The 26,047-nt window shown below is 44.6% G+C and overlaps 1 protein-coding gene across 1 annotated transcript; it reads left to right on the top strand.

Moving 5' to 3' along the window:
• Positions 1-509: 509 nt before the first annotated feature.
• On the top strand, positions 510-25,828 carry LOC309443197 (monocarboxylate transporter 2-like; the record flags this gene model as incomplete). Its single annotated transcript, XM_082059938.1, has 4 exons — positions 510-726; positions 16,947-17,090; positions 21,853-22,728; positions 25,536-25,828. The coding sequence occupies 4 exons, from the start codon at positions 510-512 to the stop codon at positions 25,826-25,828; spliced, it is 1,530 nt and encodes a 509-aa protein (XP_081916064.1).
• Between the last annotated feature and the right edge of the window lie 219 nt (positions 25,829-26,047).

Raw genomic sequence — 26,047 nt, 5'->3', positions numbered from 1 at the left:
GTCCCCGGCTGCCGGGGCGGGGCGGGAGCGGGGCCGGGGCTGGGGCCGGTCCCGCCTGGGGCGGTGCGGGTGCCTCCCCCGCCCCGGCGGCCGCGGGGGTCGGGGCCGCGCTCCCGCAGGTGGGTGCTGCCGCGGGGTCCCACGCGTGTCCGGGGCTTCCTCCGGGGAGGGGACCCGGGGCGGGGAGACTGGTGCAGCGGGTCGGAGTCGCCGTTTCGAACCGGGGACCTCCACGGGGCATTTCTGGCATCGTCCCGCTCCCCCCAACCCAGCCCCAGCGCCGGGAGGCAGCATACAGCTGATATTCTTTGCATTAAATGGCATCGCAAAACGGCAGGGGTGGGGCGCGACGTTAGAAATAAATAACTAGCTTGAAGCTGCATTGGTTGGGGTGATGTTGTCACTGCAGATGGGGGGGTCTGGGGGAGCAACATCTGACTCTGCGCCTTTGCACTTTGTTTTTCAGGGTTCCCCAAGGAGCACAGGGCGGCCGCTCGCACAGCCTGGCCATGCCGTCCCCCCCTAAAGTGGGGCGAGCCCCCGGCCCGCTGGATGGCGGCTGGGGTTGGGTGGTGGTCTTCGGCGCTTTTATTTCTATCGGCTTTGCGTACGCCTTCCCCAAAGGTGTAGCCATCTTCTTCAAAGAAATCCAGGATTTCTTTGGCACGTCCTATAGTGAGATCGCGTGGGTCTCCTCCATCATGTTGGCCACAACGTACGGTGCAGGTGAGTAAACCTGCACCAGCCGCTGGGTGTGATGTGTTGTAAAAGCAGAAATAAGCCAGAAATCTCCACTCCGGGCCGGTGTACAGGGGAAGCAGCAGTGTCCATCTGCATGGGTAGTATCAACAGGTTTATTTTTGGATCTTGTTTCTAACATTGTTTAGGGAAACATTTGTATGCGGAGCCTAAAGGGCAGGTTTTTTGGGTGTAAATTGGTATTGGTGGGGATTTTCAAACAGACCTGGTGCTTCTGAAGAGTGTCACTGGATACAGTGGGGTGCAGGTGTCTTTTGACCACTCTGGGTGCCTTTTGGGCTTGTCAGAGACTCCAAATGCCTTTGCAAATGTTGTTTGTGACCACTTTGGTGCTGACATCCCCTTTATTTTCAGCTGGGGCTGCAGCATCTTTGTTGTTTTTAATAATTAGCCTTATTTCACTAATCCATGTGCAGGGAAATGCAGAAGCCTTTGTAAAGGAGTGCAATAACCTCTGCACACCAGAGGTTGAGCTGCATGGCGTGTCCCATTACTGTATCCCCTTCCCCAGCCACTCTGCTTGCTGCGGGCTGTGTTGGGAGATTTCTCCGACACCACAAGCAAAATATGGCCTTGGCCGCATCACACAGCACCTCCATCCCCCCAAACACTGGCAGCACCAGCCCTTGTCCTTGTCTGAGTGGCAAGGGGCCGGGCGAGCTGTTTCAAGAGACGCTGGCATCCTCCTGCCTTGCTTTGACACAAGTTGGGAATATTGCACCCAAGAGGCTGTGAAGTAGTGGGGTGACCCAGACCTGGTGTGTTGCTGAAGGTAGAAGTGGGGATCCTCTACCAGAAAACAGGAGATAACCTACAAGAGCTTTCTGTGGGCATCAGTGGAAAAGCCCCAAGAGCAGGCTGGTGTCAAATAGCTGGGTCTGCATTTCAGCCAAAGGTAAGCGTGAAGTATAGCAATAAACAAAGTAGCTACTTGTTTATTGTGGCAGCTTGTAATTACAACCATGACATAGCCAGAGTCAGATGTTTTTAGCAGTTGCAAAGCGGTGCATAGAACTTTACTCCTTTTTTTTCTTTTTTATGATTTTGATACCACTTTCAGGACTCAATGAAAAAATTGTGCTGCCTTTGATTAAATCTGCAATGGGATGTAAACAGGAATCACACTCTGTAATTGCAGGAAACTTCATCAATATTTATCCTGGCTATTAAAGCAATTCTGAAAATGTTCTTTGTTTTCAAAAATGTATTTGTTTTTTTTTTATTCCTTAATAATGCACTGTAGTGCTTTTTAGAGAGCAGTTGGTAATGAAAGATGCTTTCTAAAGGTCTGTAAAGTGCCAGCAATGCTTGAATCAGAGCCCATTGTAATCCACCCTGTTGTAACCCACTGCAAAGGTTCGGCCCACTGAGAGTAGCTCTGCAAGGGCTGAGTTCATTTTTGATAACCCACAAGCGGAGCACTTTGAGGGCCAGACACAAGCCTCGATTTTAGAAAAATAAATCCTCTGCTCGAGCCAGTGCTGTTGTCCCAGAGCACCCCACCTGGCCTCCCTGATGGGATGCTGAGCCCAAACCCTGGGGAGCACTGTGGCTTTGGGATAGATTTTCACTGGGGCTTGTTATTAAACACAGAGAAAAGCACTTCTTCCCTCAGCCCCAGCAACCTAAGTAAGCAGTGAAAAGGAAACAGCTGGGCTCTGTAGGCTGAACAGGAGCAAGAGGGCTGCAGTGGGGGTGGGAAGTGCTGCAGTGGAGGCAGAAGGACCACTTGTCATTTAGATGTTACTTAAATGCTGTCTTAAAGGGTTGAGGTAAGTTATGTGGAATGTCTCTGAAGCAGTCAAGTGGGCCTATGGTTTGTTGTGTGTTTGGTTGCCTACAAACAAGTGTCTAGGAAGCTACATGTTTTAGAAGTCAAAGACAGATGGCTAATGTTTGGTACCAAAAGTGCATGGATGAGTAGAAGTTGCTGTAAATTTCGTGGTGTGGTACTAAAATTAGGACGTTGCTTGTTAGGAAGGCTGTGATTGAGGTTTTAGTATAGGTGAGTGTGCTAAATATGTCCAATGGAGAACAGGGACTGCTGTTCTCCCTGATGGCTGGTGACAGAACATTTTGCTGGGTCTTCTCAGTAGCTCAGGGCATCGTACAGTGTAAGCCTTCTTCCCAGGAAAATGCTGTTTCTTCTGTTGCACTCATCTTGGGTAGGTGTTGGCTGCGGCTCAAGGCACTGTGACGATGGTCTCATGACTTCAACCAGTCTGCAGAAGTCATGTTTTGGTTTAGACACCATTATCCACAGTGAAGGCGTGGGAAGCCCTGTTCTGCCATGGGGATGAGGGAGACCTTGGTGGAACTGCTCCAAATATCCATTCTGCACACTGCCATGTGCTGAAGCAATATCCCATCACCTACCCAGTAATGCTGTAATAAAACCACCGAGGTAGTTACCTGTATGTTGAGGGCTCCCTGACTGCCTCTGTGCATTGTTGTCAGCTCTGCTTTGTCTTCCAACAAAAACATATCTCCCCACTGTCTGCTATGGCAGAGATGCTTCGTGTCTGACTACAACTGAGTGCTCGGCGGATTAACCCTGGTCCTTTCAGTGCTCAAAGTCTACAGGGGTGTAGCTGGGGGCTTGAGCCTCTTAGGGTGCAGGTCATGGCCGAGGAGTTGGTGCTGGAGCAGGTGAAATGCTGCTGTGATTGCCTCTGCCTTCTCCCACCCGCAGGCTTTCCAACCCACTTTCTTCTCTTTCTCTCTAGTGTTCAAGCCAGTGCTGTGTGCTCTGCACCTGGGATGTTGTAGTGCACTTTAATCCCAATTAGATGAGTGCCTCCTGCCTTTTTGTAAGGAGCTTTAACTTCACCCTCCCTTATGCTATTATACAGTAATATGTGGGATGATACAACTTGGCACTGTTAGACTTAATTGCAGGTGATTGTACCTTCCCACTTGCTTCACAGTTGCTCATGGTTATGTCCATTTAACAGTTCTCCCCTCCTCTTCTCTGCTCTTCAATAAGATTTATGCTTGTTTGATTATTCCTCTCTCTGCAACGATCCAGGCTGAGATGCCGAGTTGCCCTGTGGCTGCAGACAGGGCCCTGGTGGGAGTTTGCAGAACATGGAACAAATGAAACACACGTGCCCAGGAGTATCTTTAACGCATCTAATTTGATTGACTGGACATTTAATGCCAGAGTGGGTTTGACTTATGAACGACTTCAGTGATTTGGAAATTCTCATTAAAGAAGCAGGACGCCAGTTCCTGTGAGCTGCCAAAGTCTTGCTCTGCTGCAGTGCCTGTTAGAGCTGTTAGGATGCCTGTGCAGCAAAGCTTGATTTACTTTTCTGAAAAACTAGGTAGTTGTTTAACTCTAGATTTTTGCTAATCTTTTCTGAAAGAAAAGAAATTCTAAAAATGCCAAAATAAGCTTTCAATGTAATCCTGAGTAACAAGTGGAGTTTCTAAATGAGGTAATTATTGCCATGGCTTCTTTATTCCCTACCTTCCCAAACTGGTGGTGAGGCAGAATTGTCACAGCCTACATGGAGGTGCAGGGGTGCATGGGCTATAACCCGGCAGGAATGACGCCGGGTGCCCTGAGCATCTCCTACATGAGGTGTCAGACCTTGAGTCTGGGGGAGCTGGAGAGGCTGAGTGATGCATTTGCATCACCACCACAAAGAAAACCCCCAAACTTGCCCAATTCCTCCTTCCCTCTGCTCCAGCAGCAGTGAATAGCCATGATTTGGAAGGTGCCCACCTAAATCAATGGCTTTCCTCCAGAGTGAATGGACTCTGCTGTCCCTCAGTTGGGTTCAGGGAAAGGCTGTAGCATTGCTGTCTCCTCCCTGTGTTTGGCCACGTCTCTGGGCTGTTGGTGGCTGTTGAAGCCAGGACTCAGAGCAGCAAGGCTGCTGTCTGAGCACAGGATGTCCCCCACGAGGACTGACCTGGCTGGTAGCCTTGGCTCCCTCTGTCCCCCTTTGTTCGGGGCCGCTGAGCTGCCAGCACTTTGGCAAGGGTGCAGAGGATCTGATACTCTCACTGACAACAGCTTTTGTTTGCAAACATCCTCAGGAGACAGTCCTTCATTTCCTTGGAATGCTTGTTGGTGTGGGGACTCGTTTTTAGGTTGTGCTGCTTACTGTGTAACAGAGCTTATGTTTGCATTTCATAAATAATGCAAATGAAGCGTATTTTCTGAAAATACATGAACTAACCAAAATCTCCACTGGAGTAGCTCTGTTGACTTTGACAGCATGGGTGCAGATTTATGGTGAGCACCTGAGGCTTTGGTTTGTAGCATTAGAGCAGTGCCATGTTTTCAGACTAAGGCTGAAAAATCAGCAGCTGAGACTGTTTCTGCCCTTCACTTAATTCCCCTAGGAAGCTGTTTTACACCATCTAAGGCTCTGGCAATATATATTGCAGAAGTTTAATGTGTCTTATCCCCCAGTTTCTTAATCTGAACTAGGTTGCAGAAAACAATTCTGTCACTATAATACAAGTAGTAAAACAGATTAGTGTGCAGTAAAGTGGATAGTCTGGACTTTATGATAGGGTACTTGTAGTTCTTGCCACTCTTCATGTTCAGCAATTCCACTTTTTCAGTTGCAGAGGGCAAAGCAGAAAGTTGATGAGTGTGGAGCACAAGGAAACATTGCTTTTCTATGGCCAAATCCTTGTCGATCTGATAGAGAAGGATTTCTTTGAGCTTGTTCCTTACCCCAGATGAGAAAAGTATTACAGCACAGAGTCTGCCAGTTATAAAAACAAGAAACCAGGATCTGTCCATAAGGGACCAGGGGTGATGCCACCATCCTCCCTGCAAGGTCTTTTCAGCTGCACCTCTTTAGGTATCAGGCTCTGGAGGTGATGAGGACACACCAACTTTGTCAAAATGTGGAGCATTGCAGGGCACCTGTCGTGCTGCTGTGTGCCCTTGGCAGGGTTTCCTTTTGCAAACTGCCTCCTGGGACTTGTGCTATGCCAACACAAGGCCAAAGCTCCCCAGGTCTTTCCTCCTGCAGGGATGAGTGTTGTTCAAGGAGACAATCCTGAATAATATAATTGGAAAACTGCAAACCTTTGGTCTTCACGTCTCCTGACTTGGGCTGTGTGCCCACGTCATGTTTGGGGTATCAAACTGAGCTGCCCTTTTCCCATTTTTAAGGGTAACAAGCCAGGCTATAGATGAGTCCCTGGAGATAAACATTACCCTGGGAAGGCAGGAAGCAGTTGAGCTCCCAGGAAAGAAAACACAGAAGCAATATTAATTTGATAGTAATTTAGTTGCCCTACTCAGCACCGAGGGAAGAAGCCAAACATTCTAAAAATAAGAAATACTGATGCCACTAATTTAATAGCAGTAATGTTCTTGTAGGTGTTATGGACTCTTCTAGAGCTATAAGAGAGGCAAGGATCATGGGAAAAGTAATGTCTTTTATTATGGCCAGCTGTTAGAGTTTGAACAATGAGTGGGCTTTCTGGCACATGTGCCAGAATAGAGAGAATGATTTAATGCCTAGGACAGTGTATGCATTTTCAGGTGTTTTTTATGGTGACTGTGTGGCCAAAATGCTTGTTTCATCATTGTAATGAAACAAAAGAAGTCATCTGAGTGACACTCAGAGACCAGATCCTGACAGTTATTTCAGCTGAAAAGCTTGAAAAGCTGAGGCTACGGCAGGAGATATCTGACCTTTTATTTTTTTCCCTCATTTTGAAGAATCTCACTCTTTCTTTTGCGATTTCTGTGCAGCTGAGCCTTGTGCATGTTTGCATACAGACTGTAGATGTTAATATGTGCTGCTTCTGTTGCACCTTAATACATAAAAAGCTAAGTTGCATCAGGACCATGCATTATTTTTAGTCAGTATGTAGTGCAGCAGAGTCTTGGCCTCAGTCTCACGATACGCTCCTGTAATACACCCTCCAAAATCCCCAGATTGCTGTTCTTACACATCCAAATTTCTATTAAAATTAGGGAATCACCTTCTGTCTGTTTTGCCAAGACAGGAGCAGAGAGCCACCTTTTGTGAACATAAGAAAAATGAGGGCCTTTCTGAAGTAAAAGCCTTGTCCGGAAGCCAGCCAGTGTTTATTTCTCTTGTTATTTATTATTTATTGTTTTGTAGTTGGATGAAATGTCTGTAGATTTAATTCTGGATATGCTCCACAATTGAGTCTTTTCTCCAAAGAAACTTTCTCCCAGAGCTTGTAACTGCAAAATAGAGCATCTGCTAAAGCAGCAAGGAAGAGATTGGGAAGTTGAAAGTCAACCATTGACCTTGAACATTTAATCCAAAATTTTATAGCTGTATTTTATTACACTGCTAGCATGATAAATTGCAGTGACAGGTTTAGAAAGCACCTTACAGCATGCAGTGGCGTGAAGCTATATTAATAATGAGTTTGATTCTGCAGTTTTTAACTTAATCAAAGCTGCCAATGTTCTCTTCTGGTCTGGTCCAAACTTTATCAAACCTTCTCTGCCTGCAGAAGAACCTCACCCAGGGTTCTCCACCCACCCCAAGTGCTTGCAAATATTTGTGAAGTACCACATTGCTAAAAGGGGAAACTGAGGTATGGGAAAGGAGGTGTAGGTTTTTTTCAAGGCCAAGCAGCAAGTGGGTAATGGAACCCAGGCCAGGCCTTGGGAGGTGCAAGAACTCTGCCAGCCAGTTTTGGCTCAGGCATTGCCTGGGCAGGACGTGCCCTGATGGGTGGAGGTTTTATTTGCTAAAAGGTTTGTGACAGAGGAGGGGTGCCTGCCAAAATTGTGCATTGCCTAGCATTTAGCAGCGGATTTTCTGTGTGTGCAGTCCCAAACCATGGGCATCTCCCTTGCTGCTGGGGAGGTTGCTGTTTATATGAGAGCAGGTTGGCTGTGGGGAACATCCTATGGGGCTGCTGTCCTGTTTATGCAATAATCTCTGCAAGGCACATGTCCTTTTGCAGATACTGTGCTCACATGCTGTTACTACTGTTTTCATCCCCTGCTGCTGAGAAAGGAGATACTGGAAGGTGTGCTGGGGCTTTTTCTTGTTCTTTAAGAAAACCAGAGCCCCAAGCTTGTGAGTTCCCACACAAGCGGCTTCACTCCTAAAATTCAAAGAGGTTATCCTTGTGTGTTTTGTGTGGGTGGTTGCACAGGGGCTTTCCATAGTTTTCTACAACATAAGCTAAGCAGAGAAATAAAAAGGTCAGTACCTGGTGATGGTTTGCACTCAGAGATGCTCAGCCCATACAGATGCAGTGTGGATCTGTGGTGTGCAACCAGCTGCTCACTGGTCTTTCTAGGAAGTCCAGCACCTGTGTCCTCTGGGTCCCGTGTTGTGTCTGACCACCCCATGGAATGCCTCAGTTACCCGAGGGTGTCTGAAATGACATGAGCATCTCCATCATCAACCCTTAGTGCTGGGCGAGGGTTATGAGAGAGGAGAGGGTGAGGAGGGGAGGACAGGTGATATTTGCAGTAGTAGATCATGTGTCAGCTCTCTGCTTATGTCCTTACAGCATTGGTTCAACAAAAATCCTCGAGTAGGGCTATCGCTAGGATTTCCCTAGGCATGTGCGTTTCCACCTGGAAATTTTGTGTAGGTTGAAACAAAAGGAATATCTCTGTTTATCCACAGTGGATCCTGCCATCATGGCCCAAGCCCAGGTAGGTGCTCCCTGCATACCTGCAGCTCAGCTTCCCGGTGCTGGACTTCATCCTTTTGCTTAGTGTCATCACCTCTTGGAGTACCATCAAGGGTCAATCAGCCACCCTGTGTCATTCAAACAAGATGTCTTCCCACACTGGGGCAATCCCTGGGGTAGCAGCACCACTATGATTGTGGATTTTGTTAAGAGAGCTGGGTGAGGGATGATTTGATTTCTATAATGGATAGTGCTGCAGATTCATATACTTCTCCTGACTCTCAGAGAGAACTCAAGCCCTGCAAGGTCACCACATATGTGCTTATATTTTTTATTTTTTTAAATAGCCCTGTTCTACTTAAGAGCGATAATAGCACTATAGGTTCAGGTGAAATATTTCTGTGTTCGTGGACTTGGTCACAAAGCTTTATCATTTTGCCCTTTGTTGGAGCTAGCAAGGTCAACCAGGCAGCAGTAACAGAGATGTGATAGACTTAATAAAACCCAAGATTAATAAGAACTAGGAAAAAGAAAGCGAAGAGTTTTGGCTGGGGAGTTGTTAATGCTTTACAGGCAGGTGTTAAGCCCAGGAGTAAGTTACAATCCACTCCTCCAAATGAAGTTCAAACACCTGAAAGATTCTTCCCCAGGTCAGTACAGGATGTGTTTTATGTGCTGCCATAGGAAGGACTGAAAGTGTTGATGCTGACCATCCCGCAGCATTGCAGCGTTTCTATCCCTGGATGGCTCTCCAGTGCAACTGGTCTATTGGTCAAATTATGCAGGGCTTCCAGGAGGTGGGCAAAGGCCTTTGGAGAGCATGTCCAGGTAGGGGCTGATCTGCGTGTGTTAAGACCGCTAAGGAAGGGCTGCTGGTACCCGGGAACAGGTGTTTCAGCCGTGTAGGGACCTCATGTTCTGCAGCTGGGCTTTACTTGATGGAAGGGATAAAAGTCTGCCATCCTGCCAAAGTAAAATGTTAGTTAAAAAATTCATAGGAAAGAAATGAAAAACAACCCATGAAGTTGTGATCTTCTTAAGGTCAGTGGCTGTGATCTGCTGTGTAGGTGAGATCCAAACCTGCAGCCCCAGGGAACCACGGAGCACAGGCAGCTGTGTGCTCAGCACTTGAAATGCCACCCCCTTGCAAGAATGGTTATTTAATTGCCTAAATACGAAGTGACAAGAAGGACCTTGGCTCCAGCCCCAGTTTTGGAGCTGTTGGCCTGTGGCTCCTCCGCACGCTGCAGGAGCAGCATGTGTCAGCTGTATAATCTGGAAATTGAAATGCTGAAACCCTGATCAGATAAGATTGCTGGATAAGGAAGAGGACTCTTTGTCTTTCTGAAGCTTGGGTCTCGTCTACTTTGTTTTTCTTTTTTTAAACACCAGGATGGTGCTGTGGCAAATGCATGTATTTCTGGTTGGAGTTTGGGGTCCTTGGCTTCTCAAGGTTGTGCTGGGGGGCATAGGGGAGGGAAGGCTGGTTTCTGCACTGGATCATCATCCCCACTGCCTTCTCAGCTGGCTATGGTGCCAGTCCTGCACAGGAGACCCAGCACCACACGACCTGTCCCAACCAGTATGAACAAGTCATATGAGTCCAGGCAGTCTCTCTCAAACTTGGCTTGTGCATCTCACAGGGTTTGTACTGAAACTGCAGCATTTGCCTCAGCTCTAAGACCTGTTAAGGTACAGATCATTTTTCCCACCTGTGAGGAAGAAAGAGTGGCAGCTTCTGGTGACTGGTCGGCTGTTGAAGCTGCTATTACATATGCTGGACTTCAGTTTCCTTATTTAAAAAATATTATTTGGAGTGCAAAGTAATACTAACAGAAGACATCAAGGCTGTTTAGGGGTAGACAGTTCTTTGGAAGCTGCCCTTTGAGGACTGGCAGAGGGGTATGTGATACCTTGGCTGTCACCTGGGGTGTTTGCTCACTGTTGCTTGTCCTCCAGCACCACTGTGCATGGTCATGTTGTCCCCAGCAGCACTACCAGAGGAAGAACCAGTGTGTGGGGGCTCCTCAGCCATTGCAGGTGCAAAACAAACCATCTGACAAGCAGTTAAGGCTAATAATACACTGTATTATTGCCAGGTACCACCAGTTCTCTGGTGATCTGGAGCAGGGCTCATTTAATACGGGTCAGCTGGAGAGTAGCAGTTCTCCATGCCCTGGTGACAAACAAGGGCATGAACCCTCCAGGTCCTGAACCTTGGACTTCTAACAAGGCAAACAACATGAAAGGCTGCAGGTTTTCCCATCCCTTTCCCCCTGCTTGTGCAAATGTGCCTCATGTTTTCCCCAGTCCCTCCCTTTTGGGCCGTGCGTCGTTACCAGGTGCTGATTGCTGGTGCTGATCCCCTACTCCTTGGGAGGTTGGTGGATTCTGGCACTGTGTTAATAATGTGGGGGCACTTGCTTTCATATGCGGGGTAATGAGGAGGTTGCTCTGTTACAATGGGCTGGTACTCTGGTGGATAAATTACGAGGCCAAAGGCAGTGTTGTTATTCCACCAAGGGAATGAGATTATTACTGAGGAAATTGCAGGCCTGCTCCTGTCATTGTTTTACTACTAGTGTAATAATAGACTTTGTTTTATTAGTATAAATGATTTCCCCCCTTTCCTCCCAGCTGAGTAAGCTCCATTCCTTCTTACATTTCCAGTGACTCCACATAGTCAATGCCAGTCATGTCTTGCTGAGTTCTTTAGTATTATCTGTGTTTTCAGAGCAGTTTAGAAAATATTTACTGTCTGGGCAGTTCTTTTGGTGCTGACCAATGTCCCTGTGTAGTAACATCTCTTCAGAGCTGCTTGTCATCGTGACAAGCTGGGATGACCCAGGGAAAGGCTGAGCTGCACGTTGCAGTCCCAGCAATGGGGGCACCCCTGGTCCCAAATCTGCCAGCACCGGGGACCATGCAGTGGCCTATTTCAAAGTAATGCCCTTTTATCATCTGCATGACCATCACATGGTCTTACTAGCAGAGGTATGATGTTTGCAATGGCTCAGTGCCACTTTACACTGTCAGAAGGTCAGTCTTGTGAAATCTGGAAAAAAACCCACATTGCATGGAGGCCTCTGCATTACGGGGTCTGTCTTTCAGGGTCTCAGCACTTAGACGCTTCTCTGAGAACCCTGCACAGAAATAATTCAGCAGAAATTTATCCAAGCCAGGTGCCAATTAAAAGGGAGAAAGCTGTTCCTCTTAGTATTAAATTTTTAAAAAATTACAAACCTAACCTTACAAATAAGGAAGATATCTCTATCTCTCTATCATCTATATCTATATCTAGCTATATCTTTATGGTCAGAGGTATGGGAGAGAAGAATATTTTAGTCCTTGTCAAAAATACATTGGTGTTTTGCATCAACACTGGAAGTTTTGCAGCTCATAAAAAATTCATAAGGCTTATTGAGGAAAACAGAAAGGCAATTCAGTTGTCTATTTTTTGAGCACTGTCATGCTTGCAAGAGTTTAAGCCAGTCTGGATTGATATTTCTTGTTAAATGCCAACTCTGTGTTATGATCCTCTCTGGATCATAGTTCAGCGGCTCAAAAAGAATAAATGACAAGATGGCCTGGCTTTGTGGAGGAGAAGAAAGGAGAGTCCAGGGTATTTTGCATTTTTTTCATGGTGTTCCAATCTCCTCTTCAGGGTCCTTTTCACTTCTGCAAACACAAGACTCAAGGTGAAAAGTAATTGGACAAGGTAACAAATGAGTTAGGGCTTGTTGTATTTCCCACAGGCAAGTTACTGTGTTTTACTTGTGACCAAGATCAGCTTCTCTGACATGGCCTTTCATGTACCAGCTAACAACAAATGGAAATCTGCCACAGGTATGAGAAAGAGAGGGGCTTTATACAGGACAGGCACTAAACCAGCATGATTTATATGGACTGAAGATAGCACTTTACATTGCATTAGTCTTCCAGGAGTGCCCTGATCCCAGCAGCATCTTTTGGGGCTATCTGATGTGAACTGTTGCTCTGCAGACTGCAGAGCTCTTCTGCAGGCAGAACCCAATTTGTGTGCACCCTGCTCTGCAGGGGCTTGGCATGTGAAGGGAGGCATTTCTGAGCAGACTGTCCTTGCTCTTACCCAGGGAATGATGGCAGGTCCATTGGAGACCTTCCCCCAACAGTGTCCTGTGAATCCAGCAGCAGGACAAGGCTCAGCATCCCCCTCTGCTGTCTCATGTCATCTCCTTGCAATGGACGATAAATTATCACTGTGGGTGGAAACTAGTTGGGAGAAAGGAAAGTGCTTGCTGGCCATGGAAGGGGCTGCCTCGTTCCATAAGGCTGGGTGGGTGGAAATGCCATCCCTTCCCACAGCGAAGCACTGTTCCTGTGTCAACAGCCTTGGGATGCAAGGGAGTGATTAAATTTTACTTCTGTTTCCTCATTAGAAGTTGCGATGCTGCCATGGTGTTGGGGTTGTGGGGACAGCGCTGGCTGAGTGACACTATCCCTGGCTGCTCTGGTCTCTGAGAAGCCATGCTCTGGGGACATGCTTAGCAGCTGAAATGGCTTTTGCTCCTTGCCGTGGCTTTTCAAGGACTTGGACACCATTTGTGTCACTGCTTCTGCAATGTCAAGCCAGGTAAATGGCAGCTTTCTGAGAGCTTTGCCAGCTGTTTCTTTTGCCCTGTCCTCACCTGACTGTAAATTAAGAAGCAAAAATCACCCCAAGTCCTGTTAGCTTCTCCCACCATTGGCTTGCAGGAAGGAAGGATGATTTAGTTTGTTTGCCAGGACAGGGAGCTTGTGGTTCCTGCGTGTTTGACCAGGCAGGTATAAGCAAATAAAGGTGCCTTGGGATCTAAGCTGCACATGTTGTTACAGTAATTGGTTTCTGTGTGGTAATATACTGCATCTTTATTCTTTTCATGCAGGCTGAATAACTGGTAAATGACAGGTCCCGCTTTTCAATTCCACCGTGTTTCCAGAGGCTGTCACACTTTTAATTTTTGCAATAGCTGCAAGCAAAGCAGTAACCGTGTTCCCTATTTCCCACAACTGTGGTGCTGGCTTTGTTGTTCCTTCTTAATTCCTCTGTCTTGACTTGAGCTATTTGATGTTTCCAAAGCTGCCCTGAACACTGTAGTTAAAGTTACCCAGTGCTTAGTGGCTAATCAGCCCCCATGAGAGACACACTGTAGGTGGCACGTGGCAGAGCAGGGTAGGAGAGGTGCATTTAGATCTATTGGGTGTGATGCTGATCACTGAAGACATCTGGGCAGGGTGCAGGTGTACGTCTGTGCTTTGTATGCCTGCCCAAATCGGCAGGGTTTTGCGTGCTGAAGTGTGCAAAGCTATGTGACGTATTGCGTGCGCTGGTTTCTGCTAAGAGATGGGACAGCTTTTGAAAGGCTGCTCTGTTAAAGCCTATGGACATTTCTTTAGGTCCAAATGACTTAAGTGGAAGTAATTTTGAGGATGTGATTTTGCATTTGCTTCAGTGCATTTGAAAGGTCTGCTCAGGACTATTACAAAACCTTCACCCTATGAGCAGCAACTCAGGGAAGTTTGGTTTCCCAACTGTTTGAGGCCTTGGGTTGGATTCTCCGGTGTTTTATAAAGTGTAGGTTTAGCTGATGCTTTCTCTGGAGGCTGAGTGCTCACCATGGTCTTCGCTGTGTATTTTCCAATGGCTAGAAAGGTTTAGTGCAGATGCTCTGTTGCTGTTTTCTCCTCTAACTGGCTGCACTTAGTTACTTAGAGGTCTCTAACCCTCAGTCCTATGTGGGTGAGGCAGGCTTGCAGGGTCTGGACTTAAGGTTTCAGGCTGCGAAGGAGAAAGGCTTATGCTGCTGTGATGGTTTCAACTGGTATTGAGTAATTTTCTTCATAGTAACCACAACAGTTGCTTCTGAAGTTAATTACAGTTCCCTGTGAGCTGGGCTCAGCCCAGGCAGATAACACCTTTGAGACCTCAGCTCTCCTACCTAGGCTGGCAAACAAGTGGGACTGATTATCCCCCTGTAAAACTGGTAACGCTGCTAACCGCAGATGAAGGCTGTTTGCTAAAGGTCACACAGACCTGCTGTAAAGCATTGCTGAGAGATCACACAAGACAAGAACAGGGAGAAATTGCGGTCTCACTGCTCAATAAGTGATTGCTGGAAATTTGGGATGTGGTTGAGGACACTGCACACTCATGGAGGGTGCCCCAGGGGCACAGGAAGGATGCTTTTATTTGTAAAGCCACTAGTTGGGATATGAGCTTTTGCTTTCATATACTCCCTCTACCCATAGCCAGGAAGCAGAGCAGAGTGTGTCCCACCCCCTGCTCCTTCCAGCTCATCATCTGCTGTCATGGTCCAAACCCATCCTTACTGATGGGTGAAGCCAATACGACAGCTTATGCACTGGAGTGAGAGGCACGTGGATTCATATTCCCCTTCTTCTGAGGTGGGTGTTGCAAGAGTGGGACATAAGTGAGCATTTTGTTTTACTTCTCATAGCTGAGGCTTCTTTCCCTGAGAGCTGCTCCAAATCAGAGCAGGAGGGGGGCCTTAGAAGAAATCTTATGGGCTTTAAATGCTCTGCTCCTTAACACGATACCCTGTAGTTTTAGGGCTAATGTGGAAGCCCCCTCCCAGGGGAAGAAGGTAATTGAAACCGCATTTTCTTAGCTGAGTAATTAGATTGATTCTGGAGAAATGCGGACATGTGGAAAATTGAAAAATATAAGAGTTGTGTGCCCTTAGGCTGCAGATGAATGTGTTGGTGCCTTTCTGAGGAACACTGGCTCGATCTGTTGAATTATAGGACATGCTGAGACCAGCTCAAGCATGATGCAAGTCCAGGCGTTGACCAGGGGAGGCTCAGTGAGAAAGGGGTCCCATTCCTGCTGTGCTTATCTGACCTATGTATCCGTTTCGTTGGAACTTCTCATTGAACACTGTAGTGCTCTTTGCAGCAAAAGGATGCACACATGTAGCTACAGGATTAGGAGAAAAACTCTCCACATAATTATATACTTGCAGAAATTTTAATTGAATGGCACATTTGATGTGACCAACTCACAGGTCACTCAGTTACAAGGATGCTGCGAAGACTGTGCTGACGTGTATTTCATTTATGCGTGTTTTGACCTTACACCTACTGGGAAGTATTTTACATGTTACAGATGTAACGATGGGCTTTATTCCCTAGATTAAACTGGTCATACCTACTGGCTGTTATTCTTGCACATTCTAACAGCTGAGAACTTGTTCGGCTGTTGTCAGACATGCTGAGGGGATATTGGGTCTAGCTCCTGTTCTCAAGTGTGCTGTAGTTTGCAGGGTCTGGAAAGAGCTCTGGCACTATTTCTGGATGAGATTATTTAAGCAAAGGTAAATATACTTCCAAATGGTTCTGTGGTGAGGTCGATTCCACAGTCAAACTCTTCAGAGTTGCCTGTAAGTTTAAAATACCGGTTTCTAGTAATTGGTATGTGGACAGTGTGGCCTGTTCTTAATGGCAGGAATGAAGGCAAACAAGCACACTGGGCTCTGGAACACCACTGCTGTGTGCTGAGTAGCACCAGAAATAGGCAGGTAAGATAAGATACTAAATGCTGCCTATATTCCCCTGCTTCATTTTCATTATCATTTTTGCAGCTTTTTCCTTCAGGGTTTTTGACTAATATAGAATCTTTTTCTTACATCTCATCGCTTGACTTCTGGACCATTCTTTCCTGCTCAGTTTTCTTTCTCTCATTCTGACTTCTCAGCCTGATTTAACTTTGAAGTTGTCTCTGCTTCAAGCAGGAGGTTGGTCCTGAGACCTTTGAAGTCCCTCCAACTTTTATTATTCTGTGATTCTGGTTTTTACTGGTCAGCTAGCTGGAGCTAGTTGAGACTACTATGCACAAGATCTCCCTTCTTTCCTCCTCTGCCCAAAGCTGCTGGCTTGTTATATTTCCCCAGATTTCAATGCTTCCTTTCAGTGTGCATGGTCTTTTTAAAGTCACTTCCCTCTTTCATAATTTTGCACTTGCCTGAACCACCTCTTCACATAAATGCAAGACCAAACTGGTTCCTTTGAGCTTCGGCTAATCCATCATCTCAAACTGTTTTTACCTACGTAGACTGCCATTAAGATTTAATTAACAACTGTTCTTGCTGAAGCTTCAGTCCTGGTCAGCAGGGTTGGAATTGCATTAAATAGAGTCATTAAAATTGCAACAGTATTCATGATATCAACCTTGTAATATGAACCACTGCTTTGTGTATATGGTTTAGCATCATAATAAATCAAGAAGCTCCGAAGTTGGAGTCATGTGTTCATCTAGTTTGTAATTGCCATTTGCCTTCTCTGATAACATGTTAAAGTCCTGGTGGCAGGAGATGTCACCGAGTACACAGCCACTGTGTGGCATGGGACATGCTGCCATCTCCACACAGTGCAGATCATCTTTGTCCCTTTTTCCATTCTCTTCCTGAAGTCACCCTAGAAGCTATCAGCAGCACCTCAGGGACACTGATATTGCAGAGTTTTACCTGCTTTGTGTCAAACATGCCCTTCTGTCAGAAGATACCTGCCTCAAGGACTGTTTTGCACTCTTTCCACAGGTCCCATTAGCAGTATTTTAGTAAACCGCTATGGCAGCCGACCTGTGGTTATATTTGGAGGCCTGCTCTGTGGTGTTGGGATGGTCTCAGCTGCCTTCTGCACCAGCATCCTGCAGCTCTACATCTGTGTGGGATTCATTACAGGTAAGAACAAAGTGTCTCCTTTCCACCCTCACTTGAGATTCACTTCTGGTGGCTTGGGCACCACCCCTTGGGGCACCTCAGCCAAACGCAGTGGGAACCTGGTGGGACAGGGGCCCTGGCTTGTCAGCTGTTCCAGATGAGCTTTAGCAAAGAACATATCCCCTGCTAGGCACCGTGTTCCTGGCTGGACATTGCGTGCAGGATCTTAGCAGGTCTTTGCAGCTGAGTGCTCTCGGCCAGAGGCAATGGTGAGAATGGACATCAGTGCCCACAGCTCCCACTGAAGCAAATGCAGGTTGACTGCTCTCTGCCCTGGGCAGGGCCAGCCCTTCAAGATACAAGTGCAACTATAAAGAAAGCACATGTGTTCCAATATAACTGTGCGTTATATTCCCTCTATGAGATACACAAAATGAGATTTCGGGAGTTTGCTTTGGTTTACTTGCCCTTTGCTTGCTTGTGAGGTTAGGAGATCCTTCATCTGAAAATAATAACCATTAGAGTTGATTGAAAATGTGCAATATTCTCCATATTGAGAAAATAATAACTCTATATTTCCTTATTGAAGTTATAATTTGAGTTTTCTATATTGAAATATGAATTTCCATATTGGGAACTCAAGCAGGAGAAGGCATAGGCTCAGTCCAGCATCTTTACAGCCTGCAGGTGCTGGGCTGTTGTTTTTAAAGGTAGATGGATTAGAATTCTTCTCCTGTGTGATAACTGTAAGCATTTTTGTTTAATTGTTTTGGCTAAGGGGCAGCCAATGTTTCTTCTAGTGCAGCTAGGACATCTGCCTGAAATCATGACACAATGAGTTCAAAACTGGCTTTTGAGGTTCAAAGTGTGTGTTATAATGAATGTTCCCTATCTCTCTGCAGGCGCATTAAGTGTTGCTGCTTTCTGAACATGAAAAGTGTAAGCTCAATATTTAAAATCAATACAAGCAGCCACTAGCAAAGTAAATTGGTATAGAAAGTTTGTCATCCCATTCTCCTACACCAATATTGCTTTATTAAATCTTTACAGTAGTGAATAAATCCCCATGTAGGATTCCCTCTCTTAAACCTTACTCTTTTGAAGAAGAGTCATAGTAATTAGATGAAACTGTGGTATTACTGAATGTATAAATCTTGCAGATTCCTTGAAACAGATTCCAGACACAAAGTGGTGAGAAATAAAAATAACCAATATCTCCCATAGATAAATTCCATATTTATCAATGCATGACCTTGAATTATTCCCGCCTAAACAAATGTAATCTAGCAAGTTGACTAATGCTGTATTAGCAAAAGGAAACTGTAAATTCTTTGCTAAAAATATATGCATTCTGGTGAGCAGAAGGGCTCAGACAAGGAGCAGTGCTGGAGGGAGGCACCAACTCCTTTTTTCAAAGGTACTTGTGTAAAAATGCGCCAGGAGGGAACCTTGTGCCTAACCCCAATGGACCTAGGGTTAATGAAGTCCCTGCTCTTTTTTTGATCCGAATCTGGTGCACTGCCCATCCCAGCGAGTTGATAGTGCCAGCAACAGGGTACAGGGGCAAAGCTGCCCTCATGTCTCCCTCGTCTTTAACGCTGTGATGTTTCCTCAGAGCAAAGAACATTTTTTGTTTTGTACATCTCTCCCTCTGCTTGCTGAATGAGGACAGCTGTATGGATCAGGTCTTAGCTAACAAACTATCATTTCCAGGCATGGCGTGCATGTGCCAGGGAAGGAATATTAATTTGACAGAGAGAGGAAGATGCTTGTAATCCTGCTAACATGCTTGATGCCTCTAATTATGCCTGAAGTGTTTTTGCTGGTCAGGCCTAACATGGAAGCATTCAAGGGCAATTATGGAGCTGCCTGCTCATCACACGGCTGAGACAGCATTACTGTACAAAGAGAGAGACTTCTGTGCAGGAGATTAGCGATGACTGTGAAGCAACCTGTAAATATCTCACTCTTTCTAGCCTCCTTCCTACTATCCTGAAAAGGAAACAGACTGACATAAATGACCATGTTCGTGTAATTCACAGACATGAAGATAAAAATAATGTAGTTGGTACTAGGAGGTCTCTGCTACAGTCCTGTGCCTTTGGCATATTAATAGAAATCTCTGCAGAGGAGCAGAGCAGGATGTATCTGTTTGTGGTGGAGGGATTAGACACGGCGATCTCAATCGCTTTCTTGATTTTGTCTTTTTCCATTTGCCTGCAGAGCCCGACCTGGGCTCTGCTGTTGGAGGCAGCTCTGAAGCAGCTCTGTCCTTGATGACACCGAGCTGGGGGCGGCACGAAGCACTTTGCCTACACTGTAAAACCCATGTTCTCTTCCTCACTTGTTTCCCTATAGCGCTTAGGAAAAGAAATGGTGTTTGCAAGCTGTCGAGCTGGATAGATGCCAGCCTGGATGCATAAAATAGGTGTTTAGGCATGCAACCTCTTCTTCAAGTGTCAGCAAATTTCAAAGCTAAATACAAGACAGTAACAACTGGTCAGAGTTTAGTTCAATTAGACCATCACAAAATAAAATGGCATCCAGGGTGTAAGACATTGACTAATGTGATGGAAGTCTTACCTCAGCTGTTAATGTTGACCGTTGAAATACATGGTAGGATCTTCCATTGCTAATAGAGTAAGAACAAGATCAATAGCTACATGGCTCATTCCTGAACCACCAATTTCCTTCTAATATGAGTGAGATGTATTTAATCTAGGGAAGGACGCTCTTTTTGGCACAAGCTTGCTTCTGTTCATGCAATATCACCAACAGGGCTCTCTGTCATATCCCCAGGGAGAAAATGTGGTTGTATGAGTAATGATTTCAGCCATGAAAAAGCTGCTGTAGTTTCTGAAAACTGGAATAAAATGGATATAAATATTTCCAACTAATGTCAGCCAAAAGCTTAAAGTAAATTGAAATTCCAGTCAGTCAATTTGAAACTCTCCAAATTTAATTAATGGGAAGAGCATGAGGTAATATTAAATTAGATTTGTCTGACTGGCAAATTAATGTTCACATAATAAAATATTTGAGCTGATTATTGTTTAAGTGGGTAGCTGGCATCCAGTCTCATTTTCCTTTTCCACACAACATGTGGTAGGTCCCTACCAAAAATGATTCTATGGAAATGATGGTTCAGTTTCTGCCCTTACCTACCAGCCTGGAAAATATGGAGTTAAAGCAAACTCTGATCCACTGTGTTGCATCTTCTCAGGTGAAAGAACACGCATCGCTCTATCTGAGCACTATCAAGGGCGTTCTCTAACCAAGGCTGTGTTTTTCGTCCATAGTTCTTGGGTCAGTCCTCTCACAGAGAATAATTTGGCCCCTTAGGCATTATGAGCAGCCTGCACTTCCCAAAGACGTGCCCTACCAAATATATGGACTCTCTAGAAAAGTTCATGCTGAGAATGTCTTTCATAGCAAGATTCATTTTAATCTGATGCCATTTCAATTTATTTTTAATGCTGTAAACTTCCAATTATTTTTTTTTAAAGAATCTTAGACTTGGCAAAAATCATAATTTTGTGAAACAATTCAAACTGAAGCTATCCAACATCAGTTGAATTCTGCTGCATCAGTTGGGTTCTACTCTATCAGCGAGTAATGATAGTGTTCCTTAATTAATTTTGAGGACCTTGACCTTTCTAAATTCTCTTCTGTAAAGCAATACACCTAATTATGTACTGCACAGTTAAACAAACTAATTATATAGAGTAATGAACAAGAAAAAAATCTGCATGACCCTGTTTTCAGGATTCCTGTTCTCTGGTGTAATCACTTCAAGGATTACATTTCTGCTTTGTTCTAATGTGGCTCATTCTTTCCTGGATGATAGGGTGGAAAATATGTGGCATGATTTTGAAATGTCATTTTTATGGAGTTCTGAAAATTTAACTTTTTAAGGAAATACTGAACACCATAGAAATGTTTGAAAAGAAGAGATTATTATATGCTAGTTCTCTCAAACAGAACCACTGAAAGTTGAGACCATCACAGCATTTGCTCTCTCTGCCTTCAGATTTCACCTGTGCAAGAGAAGCTGGCTAACTGAATTAGCAATGCAGATTGATAACACCATTTAAATATCTAAATGCAATAAAAATACATTTTAATTAAAAGAAACACTCTAGGGTCCTGTTTAATTATCATCCTCAGTAGCTCTTTTGCTGTGCACTTGCAGACCTCTTAATCTTTTGCATCAGACCTGAGTTGCTCACACCACCACGAGTAGCGGCTGAGAAGGGTGATGTTATTATCTGTGCAGGTCTGTCAGCCTGGCCGCAGTGCTGGGTACCCACCACCCGTGGAAGGGGTTGCCAACCCCAGCCATGCATGAAAAGGATGCACTTGGGTGGTTAGCACTGTCCAAGCCAGAACAACCTTCCTCAAATTGGGAGTTGTAGGTTTTTTTAACAGATCCTTCCTTTTATCTGACAAGGCTGCTGTGTCTGGACAAAACCAGCCGGCATTCAGTGAGGGTATTCTTTCAATTTATTCTGAAGCAAACTCTTTGTGCTAGGTTTGCCACCCTAGAGATCTGCAGTGCAAAAGGAAGGGTATTCCCTGAACAAAAGTGTCTTTCTGGGGTCTGGTTACCCAAATGCGGTAGCAAGAAGCTTAGGGATATCTTGAGCAAAGTTCGTATCCAGACTATCATGTTGAAGAGCCACCAGTGGATCAGTTGTCCACGGATGTGCCTAAAACAATGAACTGAGAATAAACAGGTCTCAGATCTTCCTTTGTGTATCTCAGCTATTGTTCTGTGTTCCAGGATTTGGCCTTGCCCTCAACCTTCAGCCGTCAGTGATAATGATAGGGAAATACTTTCTGAAGAGAAGACCCATTGCAAACGGCCTTGCTATGGCAGGCAGCCCTGTGATGCTTTGCACCCTGGCTCCTCTCAACCAGTTCCTTTTTGACAATTTTGGCTGGAGGGGCAGCTTTTTAATTCTTGGGGCAATTTTATTAAACTGTTGTGTGGCAGGAGCTCTCTTCCGACCCATCAGGGCAGCCACAGCGTCAGTCAAAATCCAGACAACTGAGGAAGGGAAAGGCACTCTGAAAGAACAGGACACTAAGGATGCCATGGAAATGAGTGGCCCCATGAATGTCGCCACGGAGACCAAAACAGAAGAGGAAGAAGGAAAGGACTGTTGTGAAAAAATCAATCAGTACCTTGATTTCTCCCTCTTTAAGCACAGAGGGTTCTTGATATACCTGATCGGAAATGTACTCATGTTCCTGGGTTTCTTTGCCCCCATTGTTTTTCTGGCACCCTATGCAAAGCACATCGGCATTGATGAATATTCAGCTGCTTTCCTCCTTTCGATTCTTGCTATCGTGGATATGATTGCCCGACCTGCCACTGGCATCATTGCAAACAGCAAGTGGGTGAGGCCACGAATCCAATACTTTTTTAGCTTCGCTATTACGTTCAACGGCACCTGCCACCTTCTGTGCCCTCTGGCTTCTGGCTACAAGGGGCTCGTTGTTTACTCCATCTTTTTTGGCTTGGCCTTTGGCATGGTTTGTGCCATGCTTTTCGAAACCCTCATGGACCTCGTGGGAGCTGCCCGCTTCACAAGCGCTGTTGGCCTGGTCACCATTGCGGAGTGCTGCACGATATTGCTGGGACCGCCTATTGGAGGTGAGTGTAATTTCTTCCTCTGCTTCCACTGAATTGTCACTTATATTTAACCTCTTGCAAGCAAAGTTTGTGATATTATATGTGTTTTTTCTGCTTCCCATGCAGTTTTTCCACTAGTAATTGGACTGAGAAGGCAGGTCCTAGGTATCTCCTGCAGCATTTCTTCTTTACTCTTTTCCATGTAGTCCGACAGTTGAAGTCAAGAGTTTGCAGGGTGATATTTCAGTCCCTTATGCCTTCAAATACTTAAACTGAACTTGCAGAGTGGGACTTGTGCAACACCAAGAACCTCTCCTCCTGGAGAGCCTGTTGCAAAAGGCTGGAGTTGACTGCAATTTAATCACAGTGAAACACAACAGTTCTATGAAATCTTCTTGTCAACTCAGACCAAGTATTTGCTATTTGTCTCTAAGGCTCTGAGTAGTTCCACTTACAGATTTCAGCCATCTTAGAATATCTGACAGATTTAAGGCTGTTCCAAAAATAAAAAAAGGTTTATTTTGGATGGCTTGGTTTGAAATATCAAAAGACAGAGACCCTCAAATGTCCATGCTGACAATATTGAACCTCCAGCAGGGCTTATAGTCATCTCCAAAGAAGCAGGAGCAGAGACCTCCTGTGATTTCAACAGCCTCCACTTCTTTCCCTCTGTAGCTTGTGCTCACTTATTTTTCTGTCATGTTTGAAGACACCATATTTGAATCTGGCATTTGGCTCAAGTACAGCCCTTACCAAATCCAAGCCGTCTATGAATTAAATGACTTTATAGGCAACATCTGCTCAGTGTATAGATACCATCCTATCTATATGCCCTGTCCTGCAATTAGCATTTCACTTGTAAACAAGCTAGAATAACTGGTTTGGTAACTGATCACCTTTAAATATGCTAAAATGTTTAATTAAGTTCTGTTTGCTTTCTATATTTGGATATATACAAGTTAAACTTTGCTAATTCTTTTGGTATGACAGTATCATAATAAATTTAAGAATGACCAGAAAGAAGGTAGTTTTAACCCATTTCCTGGATTCACAACTGAGATCTGACTACTACTCTCTACGACACATTTTACAGAACCATTTAATTCTTTATATTACTATAGGAGTTCATACAGTGTGACAGAAGCAGCTGTATCCTCTTGCTGTCATAGAGATTCATAATTTAATTAATGACAAACAAAAGAAAATACAATTTTAAACCAATCATTTTCTGAATTATATAATTTTCTGTGTGGAAGATTGAGATAATGACCAGAGGCTGCTAATGAGACTAAAGCAGTTCTATATGTGATAATCAGTAATATTAGTTTTGTAGGGTTTTTCCCCACCATTTTAAGAAGCAGCAAATTTATTGGTTCTTTGGCATTTTAATAACCTACTGCAGGGTTCTGCTTTAATGAACTAAGTAAATTGTTCCCAGTGTGTTTTATGACTTTATCTTATTCTCAAAGGAAAAGAGGCAAGACTATCCTACTGTTGAATTTTCCAATACTCTACTCATTAAAACTCTCATTGAAACCTGTTTAGGAGACCTCTAGGTCATCCTGATTAGCAGAAAAGGAAAAAATTGTTGCAATTAGCATTTGGTTGATGTTTCACTAGTAACATAAAAAATATAGTGCATTGAAAATGTGTTCCACGACATCTAGGAATGATCCAGGAAGAACTGTTGACCCAAACCAGTTAAAAAATATTATTTTTGTGATTCTGTGAAATCTGTTTGGTGGCCATAAAATCCCTTGTTAGTGTAATGCAGTGGGATGATTAATCATCAGCTTTTCAACATTAGGGGTCAGTCAGGAAGTAATTAAAGATCCCTCTTTTTAAGGAGGAGAACATATTCCAAAAAGTCAGAGAGCTGATGGATGATGAACCAGTTTCAAGGAGGACTGTCTGTACTGTGAAGGCCAGGTTAGGAGTGGGTCTTACTTTAATTAGGATTTGGGATGTTAAGAATGGTCTCTGTTGCACCAGTAAATGGGAATTAATGCTCAAGATCATAATCCCAATAAGATTTGCATTACATTTTGACATAATGGAGAACACTGACATTTCAATTAAGCCGTCTCCCTTCAATTACTCTGTAACTCCATAGCAGAGGCATTAACCTTTGAGAGGAACCTATCACGTTTGTCTTGGCATTGAAATTATCTGACATTGACAGCATCATCTTTGCTTTCCCTGGAACTAACGTTTTCCACTTCCACACAGTGCCCTTTCATCTTCAGATCACAAGTATAAATACAGAAAGGGCAGCTGTGACCAAAAGCTGAGTCCCCTCTAATGCTGGTGAATGACCCGTGGTGGAATAAATTGAGTCTTTGTCAAAGGTCTGAGATGAGACCCAGTGGCCAGGTGTCATCTCATGAAGGTCTTCCCGAAAGCTGCTGCTTTTGCTGGCACGCTGAGGACACCAAGTCGAATGGGCGTCCTTGTAGCTGATCATTGGAGTTAACTGGAAGACCGTCTTGCAGACGCTGTGATCAGAGGACTTAGTTTCTGCATGGAAAAAATAGGTGTGCCTGAGAAGTCCAGACTTTTCAATGTAGGTTCTTTGTCCCCTTCTACTTAACTGTACAAAGTATGGGTAGTATTACCTGTGTCAGTGTTAACTACCCACAGGCTATATAGTGAAACACTTGAAAAGTATTTGCAGGATCAGAGTATTTCTGTGAGAGATCAGAAATATAGAGAATGTCTTATCCTAAAGCCACAAATGTGTCCCTTTGTATTTAGGATCTGAAAACACAATATTATTGCCTTCATCTCTAAGTTTCTTTTCCTTTTGTTTTTAAATAAATGTTTTACAGGAACTCTCATTGATACCTTTGGGGACTATAAATATATGTTCATTAAATGTGGAGTTGTGATGGTCCTGGCAGGAACCTTCCTGTTCATCATGAATTATTATAATTATCATATGCTTGCCAAGGAGGAGAAGGAAAGAAAGGCAAAAGAAGAGGACCCTAAATCTGTAAGGACAGAAAATGAAGGCAGAAATAACTGGAACAAAGAAACCACACAGGATGGGCCTGAGTTGGAACCTTTAAGAGAGGAACAAGAAGGACTAAAAAAGGAAGTAAATGGCACAAATGAAGTTTAAACCTGTTCTCATGGGCTGAATGGGAAATTACTTCTGGGTTACTTTCCCCAGCTGTGAAATCTCACTATGTTTTTGAATTTTGCCCTATGCTGTGCCATGTGCATCCTCTTTGTTGTAGGACAAGACTAGAAGAGAACAAGTCTAGTTTCTTATAAAGTGCTGTGACACACAGTGCAGTATCCATTTGTATACCAAAGGTCCCGCAACATTTTTATTCAG

The sequence above is a fragment of the Streptopelia decaocto genome, assembly GCF_964273445.1.
Source record: "Streptopelia decaocto genome assembly, chromosome: 8".
NCBI lineage: Eukaryota > Metazoa > Chordata > Aves > Columbiformes > Columbidae > Streptopelia > Streptopelia decaocto.
This window is presented reverse-complemented; position numbering and strand designations above follow the sequence as displayed.